The 15,753-nt window shown below is 41.8% G+C and overlaps 1 protein-coding gene across 1 annotated transcript in view; it reads right to left on the reverse strand.

Annotated features, from left to right (window-relative positions):
- si:ch73-105b23.6 (fibrillin-1) overlaps positions 1-9,723 on the reverse strand; it is a 28,414-nt gene extending 18,691 nt beyond the window's left edge. Inside the window, exons 1-7 of the mRNA XM_035992480.1 lie at positions 9,687-9,723; positions 7,448-9,529; positions 5,938-6,060; positions 3,813-5,807; positions 3,062-3,195; positions 1,543-1,710; positions 1,003-1,182 (exon numbers count right to left, since the gene is read on the reverse strand). Of these exons, the coding sequence (XP_035848373.1) occupies positions 1,003-1,182; positions 1,543-1,710; positions 3,062-3,195; positions 3,813-5,807; positions 5,938-6,060; positions 7,448-9,529; positions 9,687-9,723 (4,719 nt within the window). The remainder of the gene's footprint in view (positions 1-1,002; positions 1,183-1,542; positions 1,711-3,061; positions 3,196-3,812; positions 5,808-5,937; positions 6,061-7,447; positions 9,530-9,686) is intronic.
- Positions 9,724-15,753: the final 6,030 nt, after the last annotated feature.

Below are 15,753 nucleotides of genomic sequence, written 5' to 3' on the forward strand. Positions count from 1 at the left end.
TGCTACACAAAACAGTACAGGTTACTTGACAGGGGTTTTTGACATGCGACAAACAGGACATAGGACAAAGGTAATGGCGCAGCGACAGGGTAGCACAAGTTCAGTTTTTAGACATTAAATCGAGAAAAGGTTGCCAGATTTAAAAAAAAAAAAAAAATCCTCTTTAGCAGACATAATGTACCTGATTTTCTCCAAGTGTAATACATTTCCCAGCTCTCTCAACCACATTTCAAATGTAGGAGACCTTTCAGATTTCCAAGATTGTAAAATCAGCTTTCTGGCTAACAATGTTGAAAGGGAAATAGCCTTGGCTTCACAACTAGGCCTACTCTTCACACTATCTGGATTGGCCACTCCGAACAATACGGTGAATGGGTCTGGGTTACATGGATGATTAAAGGCCTTAGTGAAAAACTCAAACAAGGAGCCCCAGAATGATTGTAGCTTATGACATGACAAGAATAAGTGGGATAGTGTTCCTTCTTCACTCCGACACTTAATACATTGGAATGACACCTCCGGAAATATTTTCTGCAATCTGGAGGGAGAATAGTGTAGTCTATGTACTACCTTGAATTGTATCAAATTATGTCTTGCATTGATTGAGCTATTATGGATGTTCTTAATACAATTCTCTTTTTTATATTCTAATGGTGTGTTTTATCCTACAGTATAAAGACTGGGAATGTGAATTATTCCATGGAGGACATGCATATTTAGCTACTTTTTTATCTTAATGTAACAAGATTGTACAAATAAATGAGTTAAAGAAGAAAATAATAACAAATAAATAAATGAGTTAGAGAGAAAATAATAACAAATAAATAAATGAGTTAGAGAGAAACCTAAAACTGTAACTGTACTGTCATTTTAGAACATCTAAGCCTGTGCAAAACGTGTGCCCGTTAGGCATTTCTTTCAATATGAAACTGTTATTGATCATCATCATTTTTGGTAAGAAAAGAAAGAAAGAAAGAACTAATTGGATTTGAATCTCTCTACCTCTGAGAAGTTGATCTTCTGGTAGGAGACGGGCATCACATGGTCCCAGGTGATCTTGAGGATCCAGGCAGGGGTGAAGGCAGGCTTGCCTCTCTGCTCCTCAAACTTTGTCACATCGTCTGCCGTACGGTTAAACACTACCTGGGAGTAGATATCTGACATATCAAGCTCGTGGTATTCCTGAAAGATTAGAGAAAGAAAAGGAGGAGTAATGTAAAGCAAAAGTTACAAAATCATGAGATATTACACGGCAGCTTGATTTGTAAAATTGCATCTATCAAAAAAAACAACAAAGCTGTCTTTTTTTAATTCATTATTTTAAATGATCAAAAAACAAACACCAGTCTCATTTTACCTAATTTACCCTCACTCTGACATCCCTCCATTAGTGCATGTATAGGTCCTGGGCATGTGTATGTATTTCGAACCTGTGTGTGATAACTAACAACAGAGTGAAAAATGTAATTTACACTTGCAGGATCAATAAAGTATGTCTTAATGTTAACTCCAGCCAGGTCATGACCCCTGATGACTTCTAACCTGATAGAGCAGCCGTCCATCCCCCTGGGTGAGGTCAGCATCATCCCAAAACGCAGCTAACAGGGTCACATTTATGTTGTCGGGGAAACCACTGGCTGAAGGAGCAGGGAGCAGGTACTGCTCATTCTCAACGACAGATTGAAAATGGACAAGGCCATTGTCTGAAAACTGAGAAAGGAAAGGGAGATACAGACATGATATCAGACAGATATCAAAATGTTGACTGTCATCTTCGGTTATGAAATCCAAACTTTATGGCTAAAATTAAAGTTATTATAGCAACATGTCTCTTTTATCTATTTTTTTTTTATTTCATCATCATTGTGTCATCTTTGTTATCCTGATTTCATCAGAAGATATGTGTGAATTTCTGCTACTCTATTTCACTGCTGTAAACCCTTTAGCAATCCATGTAAGCCCCATAGGGATCACATATTATATTGGCAATGTTATGCTGCCATCTACACATTATAGATTGTCATGTAGGTTATGCAGCATTCTGTTATATTCCACTGAGCATTACAGTTACCTTTGCCAAGGAGGCCATGTTTTAATTTTTCAAAACCTTGTTAATTAAACTTGTTGGTAAGTTAGAATTAAATTGGATAGAAAGTGGGAAATCATTATTTTTTGTGCGGATCACTTTGTGAGATGTGACATTTGGATTCAGATGTCAATTTTTTTAAATAATCGTCAACATTTTAAAATAACAGTTTTAGAGTATACAATTTTGGGAGAGGTATGTACTCTCTGACATCTTTCTAGTGTTGAAGACAATGGCGGTTCTAAGGAGGGGCAGGGGGGTTGGGGGGGGGGCTTGCCCACATACTGTCACGATTCAGCAGGAGGACCCAAATGCAAGACTCTTTCAGGCAGAAGTTCAGACAAACATACTACAAACCTACAAACAGGACTCTCATAGGACAAACAGAGAGATGAACCGATAAAGGACAGAGGAACACCAGGAGTAGAAATGCACAGACCAATTAACAGGAAGACAGGGGACTGGACAAGACCATAACTGGGAACAGGTGAGAGCAGAAACAGAGGGAAACTAACAAGACAATAATTGGGAAGTGCAGACCATATAAGGGGATGGGAGGTGACAAAGACACATGACAGACAGGTAACCACAGAACACCTGGGAAACAGCAACAAGCACAAAACACAACACAATATACAAAATGGTCACCAGAGTGGCACAAAGGCAGTCAGTCACAGCAGGATCCTGACACATACTATTATGCCTAAACTGTGGCGAATACTTTTGTAGATGTTTCACCCCACATTATTTATGTATGGTCAGTGATAAATAAAATGTAGATTAACAATGAATGAGTGTATTGTTATGTGTGTATAGTTAGTCTTTTGGAGTCCCAAACATATGGGGGTGGTGGTATGTAACAGTTGTGCTTAATACATTTGGTACCTTAAATCGCATTTGGCCACAGCCTGCCCCTCCCATTTAAAATGGTCTAGAACCGCCACTGGTTGTAGATAAATGCACTTAGGAACTTACATAAACCCTGTCGTACAATTTTCCCATAAAAAGGAAACCCATCGGTGGCGTGATGTATGGGGAATTCCCATCTTCTGTGTCCATCTTTACTCCTTTATCACCAACCTCTGCTCCAAAGGGGTACAGGCTGCTCTCTATTGGGGGAGCATAAAAACAGTTAATCAGTGGCCAAACTAAAAATAGCTGCATTATATTGTCATCAACCAAAGTATTCAGCTAATGTATTACGGTGACGGTTTTGACATCATGAATGGAAAAATTGTGGATAGAGGTAAGGTTGTTAGCTTTGCTGACTTTGTAAAATGCAACTTTCTTACAGCAACGTTAGCTTGTCACTCAGTGAGGCAGCAGAGGAACTGAAATGGATGGAACATCAATTCTAAAATGTAGTTTGATTAGGTTACGTTGGTTGCCTTTGATTTAATTTAACCTAATTAAATGTTTTACTCTAATTTGTTCTGCTAGCTTTACACAACCCTTGAAAACTTTTAAAACCAGTTTTTATGTTTTGATGAACTTTACCATTTTTACGTTACCTACAAATGGATAAACCCAAAAATGCAGTTTTCTACTTAAAACCAAGGCTATTTTTTTAAGTCATTACATACTGATATTGTTGAGATTGAAAGCTTTCACCTGACAACAATGATGTGACATTTCAAGAATGCCTGCAAGTTTTCACATTTAAAAAAAGAAGTAATAATGACCAAAAAAAAAACAACAACACATGATTAACAAAGGCAAAACCAACCCTTCTGAGTCATCATTCTGCACACTGTGCTGTTTTGGGGACAGGAACAGTTGTAAGACCCTGGCAGGTTGGTGCAGGATGTTTGCCCAGGACATGCTATGGGTGACACACACTCATCCAAGTCTACACATCCTCCTTTTCCACGACCATTGTCTTTGGAAGTAATCCAGCCCTGACCACAAGAGCATGTGAAGCCTCCTGCATGGTTGGAGCAGGTGGCAGCAGAGTGACACTGCCTATTAGCCTGTTGGCACTCATCAAAGTCTACACACAGTGAACCGATACTCAGATAGCCAGCCATACACACGCATACAAATGACCCTGGGGTGTTGTAGCAGTGAGCTAGAGGGTGGCACGGTTTGGCCAGGGCGACGCACTCATCCACGTCTTTGCACCAGGAGCCATTTCCAGCGAAGCCTAGAGGGCAGTGGCATGAAAAGGAGCCAGGGGTGTTCCAGCACCGAGCCGAGGGTTGGCACGGTGAATTCTCACATTCATTGGTGTCGACGCATGCTTGTTTCTCCTCGTGATGCCCCAATGGGCAAGAGCAGTTGTATGCTCCAGGTAGGTTGGTGCACACCTGGTCAAAGCGGCAGGTGGTGTTGTCCTTGCATTCGTCGATATCCTCACAGCCAACGCTAGTGGGTTTGTAGCCAGGAGAACACAGGCAGAAGAAAGACCCTGCTCTGTTGTTACATAATGAGTGCTCTGGGCAAGGGGTGCCACCGGGGTCGTTACACTCATCCACATCCTGACACTCTGTCCCACTCAGAATAAACCCCTCATTACAGGGGCAACTGTAAGACCCAACGAGGTTGACGCATGTTGAATGATGCTGACACACTGAAGAGTTGAGGGAATCTGAGCATTCGTCAACATCCATGCACTTTGTCCCATTACTCCAGAATCCTTCCATGCATTCACAGTAATATGAGCCAATAGCATTCATACATTTGCCATTGGTGCAAAGTTCCCCCAGCTCCATGTCACTGCATTCATCAATGTCCACGCACAAGTCCTCCACGCTGGAAAATCCGGCGTCACAAATACAGAGGTGGCTTCCGTTGGAGTTGATGCATGTGCTATGCTCAGGGCAGGTAGAGTTGTCTAGGCACTCATCGATATCCTCACAGTCAGTGTCGTTGCCTTGGTAACCTTCCAGGCACTTACAGACAAAAGATCCAACTGTGTTTAGACAGTTGGAGAATTTAGGGCACTGGATGAAGCCAAAGGAGCACTCATCTACATCCAAACACCGGGAGCCGTTGCTTGAGAAGCCTGGGTCACAGGCACATTCGTAGCTCCCCTCTGTGTTAGTACAGGTACTGTTGTCAGGGCAGGTGAAGTTCCCCGTCACACATTCGTCCATGTCCTGACAATGTGTCCCATTGTCCTGAAACCCTTCCCAGCAGTCACAGATGTAGGAGCCATGCGTGTTGAAGCAGTAGGAGAAGGCCGGGCAGACTTCATCTTGTGATTCGTCGCATTCATCCACATCCAAGCATTCGGTGCCACTTCCTTTATAACCATCTTCGCACCGGCAGTAGAAGGAACCCTGGTATGGGTGGCACTTTGCGAATGGGTGGCAGATGCCACTAGCATTCAGGCATGTGTCTTCACTCACACATGTGCCCACGTCGTATGCCAGGCCCAAGATACACGAACATGTGTAAGAACCAGGGGTGTTGCTGCACGTCATGTTTCTGCTACAGGTTGTGGCCAGCTGGCATTCATCCACATCCTCACAAACAAAGCCGTCACCCTGGTATCCATTCTGGCACCGGCAGATGTAGGACCCGTTTGTGTTGCGGCACAAAGCCTGGGCGCTGCAGTTGTGTAGCAGGGTGGAGTTCTGCTCGCATTCATTCACATCCTGGCAGGCAAAGCCATTTCCCTCCATGCCAGGTGGGCAGGCACAGTAGAAAGATCCAGGCGTGTTAGTGCAGCTGGCAACTGGATGGCAGCCTCCATTTTGGACTTGGCACTCATCAAAGTCTATAATTTATCCAAAATGGGACAGTGTCAGGGAAACAGTCCCAAATTGTGTTGAAGGTGAGTCCACTTATGGGGGCAAAAGAGCCAACTAGTGTAATGGATGTTTTATAATGAGGAATTGATTACTTACCAGAGCAGTTCTTCCCGTCGCCTGCGAAGCCGCTGAGGCAGAAGCAGGAATAGTTGCCCATTGTGTTGACACACTGGGCAAACTCACTGCAGTCATGCTGCCCCATCTTACACTCGTTCACATCTAGAAAGGGGATGGACAAATGAAGAGGGAGATAGGGATAAAGAGAGGGAGATAATTTAGCTTAACAGCATCACTTCAGAGGACAATTCAGTATCAGTGTATGCTTTTTGGGTGTTGTAAAAGACAGGGTTTACAGATTAACTTTAATTTAGAAGTGAGGTAAAACAAATGGCTGAGTTAAGTGGCTAAAAAGAAAATAGTATATCAGAATTTTAGAAAAAGAGGTAGACTTATTATTCTGGTACTGTCACGTCAAATCAAAATGTGTGGAAACTCATCTGACTTAGATGCAGGAGGAGTGGGTGCGATGTCACTCCCTATCCTGGAATGAATATTATCTCTTTCCTTCCAAACTTATGTATAGCATTGTTTAAAAAGTCAGGACAGCAGAGTCTCTGCCCATCTTCTGCCACAGGGTAAAACTCACCTTTTCAGACTACATCTTATCAACACTAGCTAGCAGATACTTACAGTATGTCTCTTCTACTTTCTCTTTGCGTTGTACTTATTATTTGTTTAAAACGGATATATTTTCAATTTTTAATCTAGCGGTTACGTGATTTGAATGCAGTTTTTTGTACGGTAAGTTGCATTGGATAAAAGCATCAAAATGAAACAATATAGGATTTTTTTCCAGATGCAAACAAGATGTGCAGTTTTAGTCCAGTTGTTGTTTGAAGATTACTGTTTTAAATTCAAAATTCAATTACATTTTTTTTAAATACAAAAATGTGCTTTTACAAAATTTGATCTCATTTAAATGTCATTTGGCTGAGAATCATTCCTTGCTTTATGAATTCTGTAACTTTTAATGCAATAGTTTTAATTAGTTTATTTGCTAGCCCTAAACTTACTTTTTCTTCAAAACTAAAATGGGGATTTACACTAAAGGTTACTAGGATTAGGTTGAACTTCCTGATATGACAGGAAGATGCACTTTTCTTATTTGCCTCACAAATTCCTTAAAAATGTCTTATGTTTGTCTTTATCGTCTGCTTTTTGATTATAATAATAATAATAATAATAATAATAATAATAATGTATACTTTATTAATCCCGCAAGGGGAAATTACAATGTTGATATGTATTGGAAAAGACACAACAATAAAGGATAATGGCTTCTAGAGAAAAGATCGTATTTTTTACATTCAGTGCAGTTTATGAACTGCTCTTTTAAATAGGTCCAGTTAATCATAGTATAAGAATCAGACTCAATTGTCATTTTTGTTTCACTTCATTCAGCCCGGTATCATGGTCATGATTGATTCATATGAATTAATGACATTTCAGAGATGTGAGAGAGAGCGATTCAGATGTCTGGAACCAGGCAAAGTTAATCACGCTTTATAGATTTATTTGAAAATAACAATTAAAAGAACTGTCTTACCAACACACTGTGTTCCATTGAGTGTGTAGCCCTTTTTGCAGACACAGGAAAACGATCCTGGGATATTCATACACTCCGTTTCATTTTGAGGACAAATGTTTTCCCTCTGGCACTCATCTATATCCGAGCAAGCCAGCCCGTCACCCACGTAACCCAGGTCACACACACACTGGTATCCAGCAGGCGATTGGTGGCACAGGCCATGGAAGTGGCAGACAGGGTCACACAATGGACTGGGTTGCACACAGGTACCATTAAAGGCCACTGTGCCATTCAAACATGAACAGACATGAGCACCAGGGGAGTTGATACACTTTGAGAAGGCTGGGCAAACAGTATCAGAGAGGGTGCACTCGTCAATATCCTGACAGGAGAAGCCATCCCCTTTGAAACCCTGCTGACATGAGCAAAAGAAGTCCCCCATGACGTTGGTGCATAGTGCCCGTGGGTGGCATGTATCCTTCACAGAACACTCGTCTATATCTTTACACTGGGTGCCATTTGCTGAAAAACCTCGCTTACAGGTGCATGTGTGGGACCCGATGGTGTTGAGGCATGTGGCATTGGCATGGCACGGGTTGTCTTTACACTCGTCTATATCAACGCAGACCATGTTGCTGCCAGGGCGGTAGTAACCGCCCTGGCAGGGGCACTGGTATGACCCGTCAATGTTTATGCACTCTTCATTCACTCGACATGGATTGTTCAATTCCTTACACTCATTTATATCCTGACAAAAAGTCCGATTTACCAAGATGAAGCCTGGCTGGCAAAGGCAAGAGAAGGAACCCTGGTTGTTGACACATGTAGCTTTGTTTCTGCAACCTCCATTATCCACCAGACACTCGTTCACATCGCTGCATTGGATCACCCCGTCTCCAGAATAACCCACCTGACAGGTGCATTTGTAGGAGCCAGGGAGGTTAACGCAAAGGGCAATGGAGTGGCACTGCTTAGCCAGCGAGCACTCGTCCACATCCACACAAGTGAAGCCATCTCCCCTGTACCCTGCTCTACACTGACAAGAGAAGGAGCCAAGTGAATTTGTGCAGGTTGCGTTCGGGCTGCAGCGGCCTTCCACACACTCATCCTGGTCATGGCACTTGGAGTTATTCAAGATGAAGCCTCTGCCACAGTCGCAGTAATATGACCCACCATTGTTGACGCAGGTACTTGTAGAAGGGCAGATGTTGGGTGTTGCGCACTCGTCAATGTCTTCACACAGTCGACCATCTCCTATAAAACCTCCCAAACAGGTGCACTCGTAACTCCCCAGCCTGTTGATACAAGCAGCCCTGGGGTCGCATTGATTTTTTTCACTGCATTCATTTATGTCTGTACACTGCAGTCCATTTCCGTCAAAACCACTCTTGCAGGTACACTGGTATGACCCCATGGTGTTAATGCAGTCCGCATATAAGCTGCAGATGTTGCTTGCACATTCGTTGATGTCCACACAGCTCTGCCCGTTACTTTCGAAGCCACTGTTGCACGTGCAGCGGTAGCTGCCGGGCAGATTAACACAGCCTTTGTAGCCAAGCGACGAAGAACACACACGAGGATTTTCTGAACATTCATCTATGTCAAGACAGAGGTAGTTTCCGTTGCCCTTATAGCCAGCATTACAGGTACACACATAGGACCCAGGGTTGTTGGTGCAGGTTGCGTTCCAGTGGCAGATTCTTTGGGTACTGCATTCGTTAACGTCATTACACTGGAAGCCGTTGCCAGTGAAGCCGACTTTACACTGGCACTGGCGCCCACCCGCGATGTTAGTACACAGGGCATTGGCATGGCAACCCCCATTGTCTTTTTGGCACTCGTCGATATCCTGACAGTTGGTGCCATCTCCAAAATATCCAGTAAGGCAGACACAGCTGTAGCTGCCCAGGGTGTTGTCGCAGCGGGCCTGTGAGTGACAGCTGTGCAGGCCACTGAGACATTCATTGATGTCGTCGCACAGCAGACCATCGCCCTGGTAGCCCATGCGGCAAACACAGGTGAAGATGTTTCTAACTTTCAGACACTCAGCCTGAGGGTGGCACTTGCTGCCTGCCGCCTCGCAGTCACTCTGGCCGGCAACTAAAAAGAACAAGAGGAAAAGAGAGGATTGAGAAATACTAAATTTGATTATGTGTCAGCTCAATTTTTAGAAATATGTTTAGGGAGCACATTCTGTGTCTACTGTCTGTGGGCTTGGGTAAAAACAGCAAACATAGTTTAATTGAAGGTAAGATACCTGCACAGCAGTATTCCAGCCCTGCAAATAGACTCATTAGCCACCTGAGTGGAAACCTGTGTGGGCAAAGAAAAAGGAAATCAATGTTCTGTTGTCTGTTATTCAGAAACATAGTGGGCAGTCTACATACCTGGAATCTTATCTTACTAAGTACAAGAGAGATATGGGTGAAGAAGAGAGAAGACAGATTTAATCCCTGCGAAGGTAAGGAGTGATGGTTCTATTTCGCATGTAATAGCATGTCACTGTAAACAACATGCAGTGGCTTCAGTTCTAGGGATTATGTCTCCGTGCATCACCTGAAGTCTGAAATGTCATCCAACTCTGTTCTTGAAATAGGAAGTAACTTATTGATTTGACCTAAATGCAAAGTATGTCTTACCTTTCTGACTGCACTTTGTGTTTCCACAGACTACTTTCCTCCCACTGAACAATGGTCAGGTAACTATTGTTACAGTTTGTGTAACACATGTAAACCTACCGCCTAATCCTGACTCACCACCCAAAGAGTTCATTTACTGGCATTCTGCTCTGACTTATCCAATTATGCAAATTATTCATACCAGGTAAAGTTTGAAGATGTAGATATTTGTTCTCAATTTAATGCCATATTTATTTAATTTGTAAGTATTTTTAAGTTTTTCCATTTTTATCATTCATGAAATACTGATTATGTATCAGCCATATCATTCACTGCCAATATGATCGAGGCTCCATGAACACAGTCTGTAGAACTGTCAATAAAATGTTATTTCCTAAAAGGTTTTATTTTTTTTTTTAAAGATTTAATATATCCCATCATTTCGAAAAAGATCATCATCTTTTCAACTTCCCATTAGTCAAATTTTTTACCAAAAAGGCCATAAAATAACTCAGATTTTCTAAAACCAAATAATTTAGAAGTCCAATAAGCAAAAAAAAAAAAAAATTACTGCAGCAAACACGGGTACATCATGTTTGAATGCCCCAATATAGTGGAAAATGTAAATGGTAAATTGGGACACCCATTGTTCAGAAGTCTAAAAATGTCCCAGACACTCCCTGCTACTACAGTATCCTCTGAGAAGACTGAAATGAGGTTGTGTTTTGGGTTAACTGATGTCAGACCCAGACACACCAGCATGATGTGGTTTAAAATTTGTTTTTCCCACAATGTGCTATGCAGGTCTATCAGTCACCAAGTTGTATAGACAATGGCTCGAGGGAGTAGTTGAGCTAAATTATGAGAATATTGACAACAATCCCGGTTTGTTCTGATTAGGTTACCATCTAAATGTCAATATTCCCTCCAGGCCTTGTAGGCCATTGTCTGTGTCTTAGGTGAAAGCTCTGGAATGATAGTGACAGTACTGAGGCAGACTCCCATTACATAAATGCAGAACTGTTTGTCTACTGTAAATCACATCAGGCCTCCCTGAGGGAGTGCAACTAGGACAGCTGCCATAATGTCTATCATTATCTGTAACACTTGTAGACTTCTGAAAAACATTTGAAACATGAGGAAATGAGTTACTGTTTGTGACGTTATAGTCCACCAGAAAAGCTCAATCTTTTTTGAAGGCACTGACGCTTTAAGGCATTTCTATTCATCTCTCAGCTTTGTTCACTAAACTGAACCAACCAATTATTGATTCCCTACCTGTGAGTGTAAATATACACAGTTCATTCTATTTAGACAAAGTAGTTTGGCAGTTTGGGAATATACGCTTATTAGATTTCTTGCTGAGAGTTAAATGAGAAGATCGATACCACTGTCTGTTACATACCAAACTACAGGCAGCATCCAGTAAGCTTAGCTAAGCTTTAAGACTGGAAGCAGTGGGAAACAGCGAGCATGGCTCTATCCAAAAGAACCGTAAACATTTTTTTAAAACAATTGCCTACCAGAATCGCTCAAGCTGTCAAATTAGCATGTTACATCTCGTTTGGTTACGAGAATAATACGTACCAAAAAAAAAAAAAAAAAAAAATGTACAAATGACAATTTGTGGTTCCACATGGTGTAGTGACTTTCTGGAGTCCTTGTTGAAATCACTAGACTCAGACACTCAGACATCGTTCTGCACATAACCCTCCGTAAAACCATTTAATTTTTTAGTTTGGTATAATATATAGATTAAACAAGCTATGCATAACTTGTTAATTAGTGAGCTTTAGAGATACTGCTAGGTGGATTTTGTTACTTTGGAAAGAGCCAGTCTTGCTGTTTCCCATTTCCAGTCTGTGCTGTGCTAAGCTAAGCTAACCGTCTCCCGGCTGTAACCTTTTCTTTAGCATACAAAGATGAATGTAGTATTCTCATCAAACTCTGCAAGAAAGTGAACAAGTAGCCTATATTTCCTAAAATGTTAAACTATTCTTTTAATATTCAAGAACAATCCTGCTCCTTATTAGCAAATAAAATGACTGACTTGCACTACGAATAGTATACCGTGCATATTACAGTTTAAGAGATTATTGTCCAGCTTTTAGACTCTATTCTCAGCCTTTATTAAATTCTATTTGTTAATTTATATATGTTGTATTGTTTTATTTAATTGTATTATGTTTCTTATCTATCTTATTTGTCCTTTTGTACAGAACAACTCAATCTATCGGTATATAGAACAAATAAAAGGAATTTGAACGTAACTAAACAACTGTTCACATTTATTAAAACGGTTCAAATAATAACTATACCATGGTAAACTTTGAATAACAAAATGATATCAGTAAGACAATAATACACAGGTTTGAGAACTTAACATCTTTAATACTGTTTTACAGTTATACTGACAAAAGTATCTGTGAAGTGATCCATGTATCAATGAATGAACCATCCTTCTTTGCATCCAAATGAAGACTTTATGCTTTAATCAATTAAAAAAGAATTGACCATGAAACAAAGATCAAAAATATCAAAACATATATCAAGAAATCTGGGTCAGGGTCACATGAAATGGATTAATGATAACTTTCGAACTATGAAGAGCCATAACAAAGTCTTCGACCACCACTAAAAGAAGAGCCAATAATGGAAACAAGACGTAAAAAGAAAAGTAGAAAATACACAAATACAATAACAGAGATTTGCACTCACCGCATATTTCCCCGTGTCTTGGTGGTCCTTGAGTCTTTTGTGGGGGGAAAAAGTGCCAACTCCCCTTCTCTGGATATCTGGATAAGCAGCCTACTTCAGCTTACTTCTCCACCTTTTTTGATTCCTCCACCCCTGGGACTCGCAACAATGGCCCATCACACCATACCATGCACTGCCCTGACATCTTAAACCTCTGGGAAGGGGAACACCCATATTCCTCAGCTTGTGTGTCAGCTCTCGCACAATAAGTGGACCAGTCCCCTGAGGCCTATGTCCTCCTCACTGTAAGAAGACAGGACACCAAAATGACTTTCAGTAACCTGTTCATCAGGGATTAGGGATTTGTGATATTTTACGGTTAGATTTTTTTTCTGTATTTGTTGGAGGTATCGGTTTGTATAAAAGATGCGTGTTAAAAACATGCGGATCATATGTATATTAGTATAATAACTTGAGAGTTTAATCAAACCATTTACACGTCATACCACTTTTTTCATGCGTGAGCCACCAAACTGTTACATGCTGCATATCTTTCCTAACCTATTTGGTAAAACATAATCATTATCATCAGACAATTACATTACATTAGACAATCCTACGAATGTGAAATGAACTGACGAGTACATTCTTTATTAGCTGCATTGTTCAGTATGGTAAATCCCATTCATATGGCGTGAATATAAGATAAAAACAAAATGTCTTTTCTTAAACATTTGATCCAGTTCTGCTATTATTCCCAGGCAAATTCTACTATCTAATTTAAGATTTCATAAGATCTTTTCAGGCGGTGACACTGTGGACCTGCCATTCAGCAATAATGTCATTTATTGTATACAATATATGACAAACAGAGTCATAAATCCTTGGCAGCAGCTACTGCAGCGATAAGAAAGCTGGTCTATGAGCTCCATCCACAGGTGGGAAAAGAGGGTTTTATGGCCCGTTGTAAAGATTTAAGTATCTGATCACTTGGGCCTGTACAATTGTGTACCCTTGTGACACTTGACATTTACGTCATGCTAGTGATGACCTGGGTTGTTATCATGCATATCAGTCTATAGCTGGTACAAACCCATTTTGATTCTGCATTGTTCAGTGCTGACCATGAACCCTATTGTGTATTACACTCTCCCAGTAAAGCCTCTCTCTGGCAGATGAAAAGAAGATGTTGGTGACACAAAGTGGCATTGCGTTTCTGGCTTCTCCTACTCCCCAACAGTAGAGTTAATTGTAGTGACAAGGACAGTGCAAAATTGAGATTACATTTTCACGAGACCAACAGCCATGTTGGTGGCTCTGCAGTCTCTCACTGCCAGACCTTCCTCCACAGCGTCGCGAAGGAGGGTCTGGCTAGTCCACACAGCATTCCGGGACAGGAGAGAAACGTGCTCTGGTGTATTGGTGCAGGAAGCAGCATGTGAAGCTGGGGAAAGACATCTCCAACTCACAGACCATCAGCACCGGATCCCCTCAGGGCTACGTTCTTTCTCCTCTGCTCTTCTTCCTGTACACCAACAGCTGCACTTCCAGTCACCAGTCTGTCAAGCTTCTGAAGTTCCCGGACGACACCTTCCTCATCGGACTCATCTCTGATGGTGACAAGTCCGCCTACAGGTCGGAGGCTGACCACCTGGTGAAGTGGTGCAAGCAAAACAATCTAGAGCTCAATGCTCTTAAGACAGTGGAGATGGTTGTGGACTTCAGGAGGAACTCAGCCCCACCTGCCCCCATCACCCTCTGTGGCTCCACAATTAACATTGTGGAGTCTTTCCGCTTCCTGGGAACTACCATCTCCCAGGACCTCAAGTGGGACCTGAACATCAGCTCCCTCGTCAAGAAAGCACAACAGAGGATGTACTTCCTGCGGCAGCTGAAGAAATTCAACCTGCCAAAGACAATGATGGTGTACTTCTACACAGCCATCATTGAGTCCATCCTCACATCCTCCATCACCATCTGGTACGCTGCTAGCACTGCCAAGGACAAGGGCAGGCTGCAGCGTGTCATTCGGTCAGCTGAGAAGGTGATTGGCTGCAATCTGCCGCTGCTCCAGGACCTATACGCCACCAGGACTCTGAAGTGTGCTGGAAAGATTGTTGGCTGACCCCTCCCACCCCAGCAACAAACTCTTTGAGACACTCCCCTCTGGCAGGAGGCTGAGGTCCATCAGGACCAAAACCTCACGTCTCAAGGACAGTTTTTTCCCCTCCGCCACTAGCCTTATTAACAAGGCCCGGAAACCACCCTGACTCTCTCCACACCCCACCTCTGGCTCTACATGCCACTGTATTTACTCTGCTCTTTTTATCTTAATTCTTACTCTCTTATTTTTAATACATTCTGTGTGTGTGTGTGTGTATATATATATATATATATATATATATATATATATACATACATATATTTATACTTATATTGTTTGTTCTGTTTAACCTGTTTGTTTAACTTATTTTAGAGAATGTGACATGCACCTACAACACCAAAACAAATTCCTTGTATGTGTAAAAAACTTACTTGGCAATAAAGCTTGTCTGATTCTGATTCTGATTGGCATTTCTTTAAACCAATCACAATCGTCATGGGTGGCGCTAAGCACCACGCAGAGCCACGGTGCCGCTGCTAAATATCCTCGGGAAGGAACTTGTTTTGGTGGAACGTGTATGTTCAAAAGTTGTTTTAGTCATGCAACAGAAAACTCAGATTGCACAGATAGTCTAGCTAGCTGTCTGGATTTACCCTGCAGAGATCTGAGGAGCAGTTAACCATAGTCCTCAGAAATTGACCAGAGTTCAAAATTCCAACACAAAGAAAGCGGAAGGTACCGGACATCTGGCCGCAAAGAGTGACATCCGGCGGAATTTCCGGTGGCAACGGAGCAATCCCGGAAGTGTAACGTCGTGGATATAGGCTAGTGGCTCTGTGAGTCTATTCTTTGGTACAGCAGGGCTTTGCTAACATGCTCACAAGTAAGTAAGTCAACTTTATTCA

The sequence above is a fragment of the Sander lucioperca genome, chromosome 15, assembly GCF_008315115.2.
Source record: "Sander lucioperca isolate FBNREF2018 chromosome 15, SLUC_FBN_1.2, whole genome shotgun sequence".
In the NCBI taxonomy this organism is placed as follows: Eukaryota; Metazoa; Chordata; class Actinopteri; order Perciformes; family Percidae; genus Sander; species Sander lucioperca.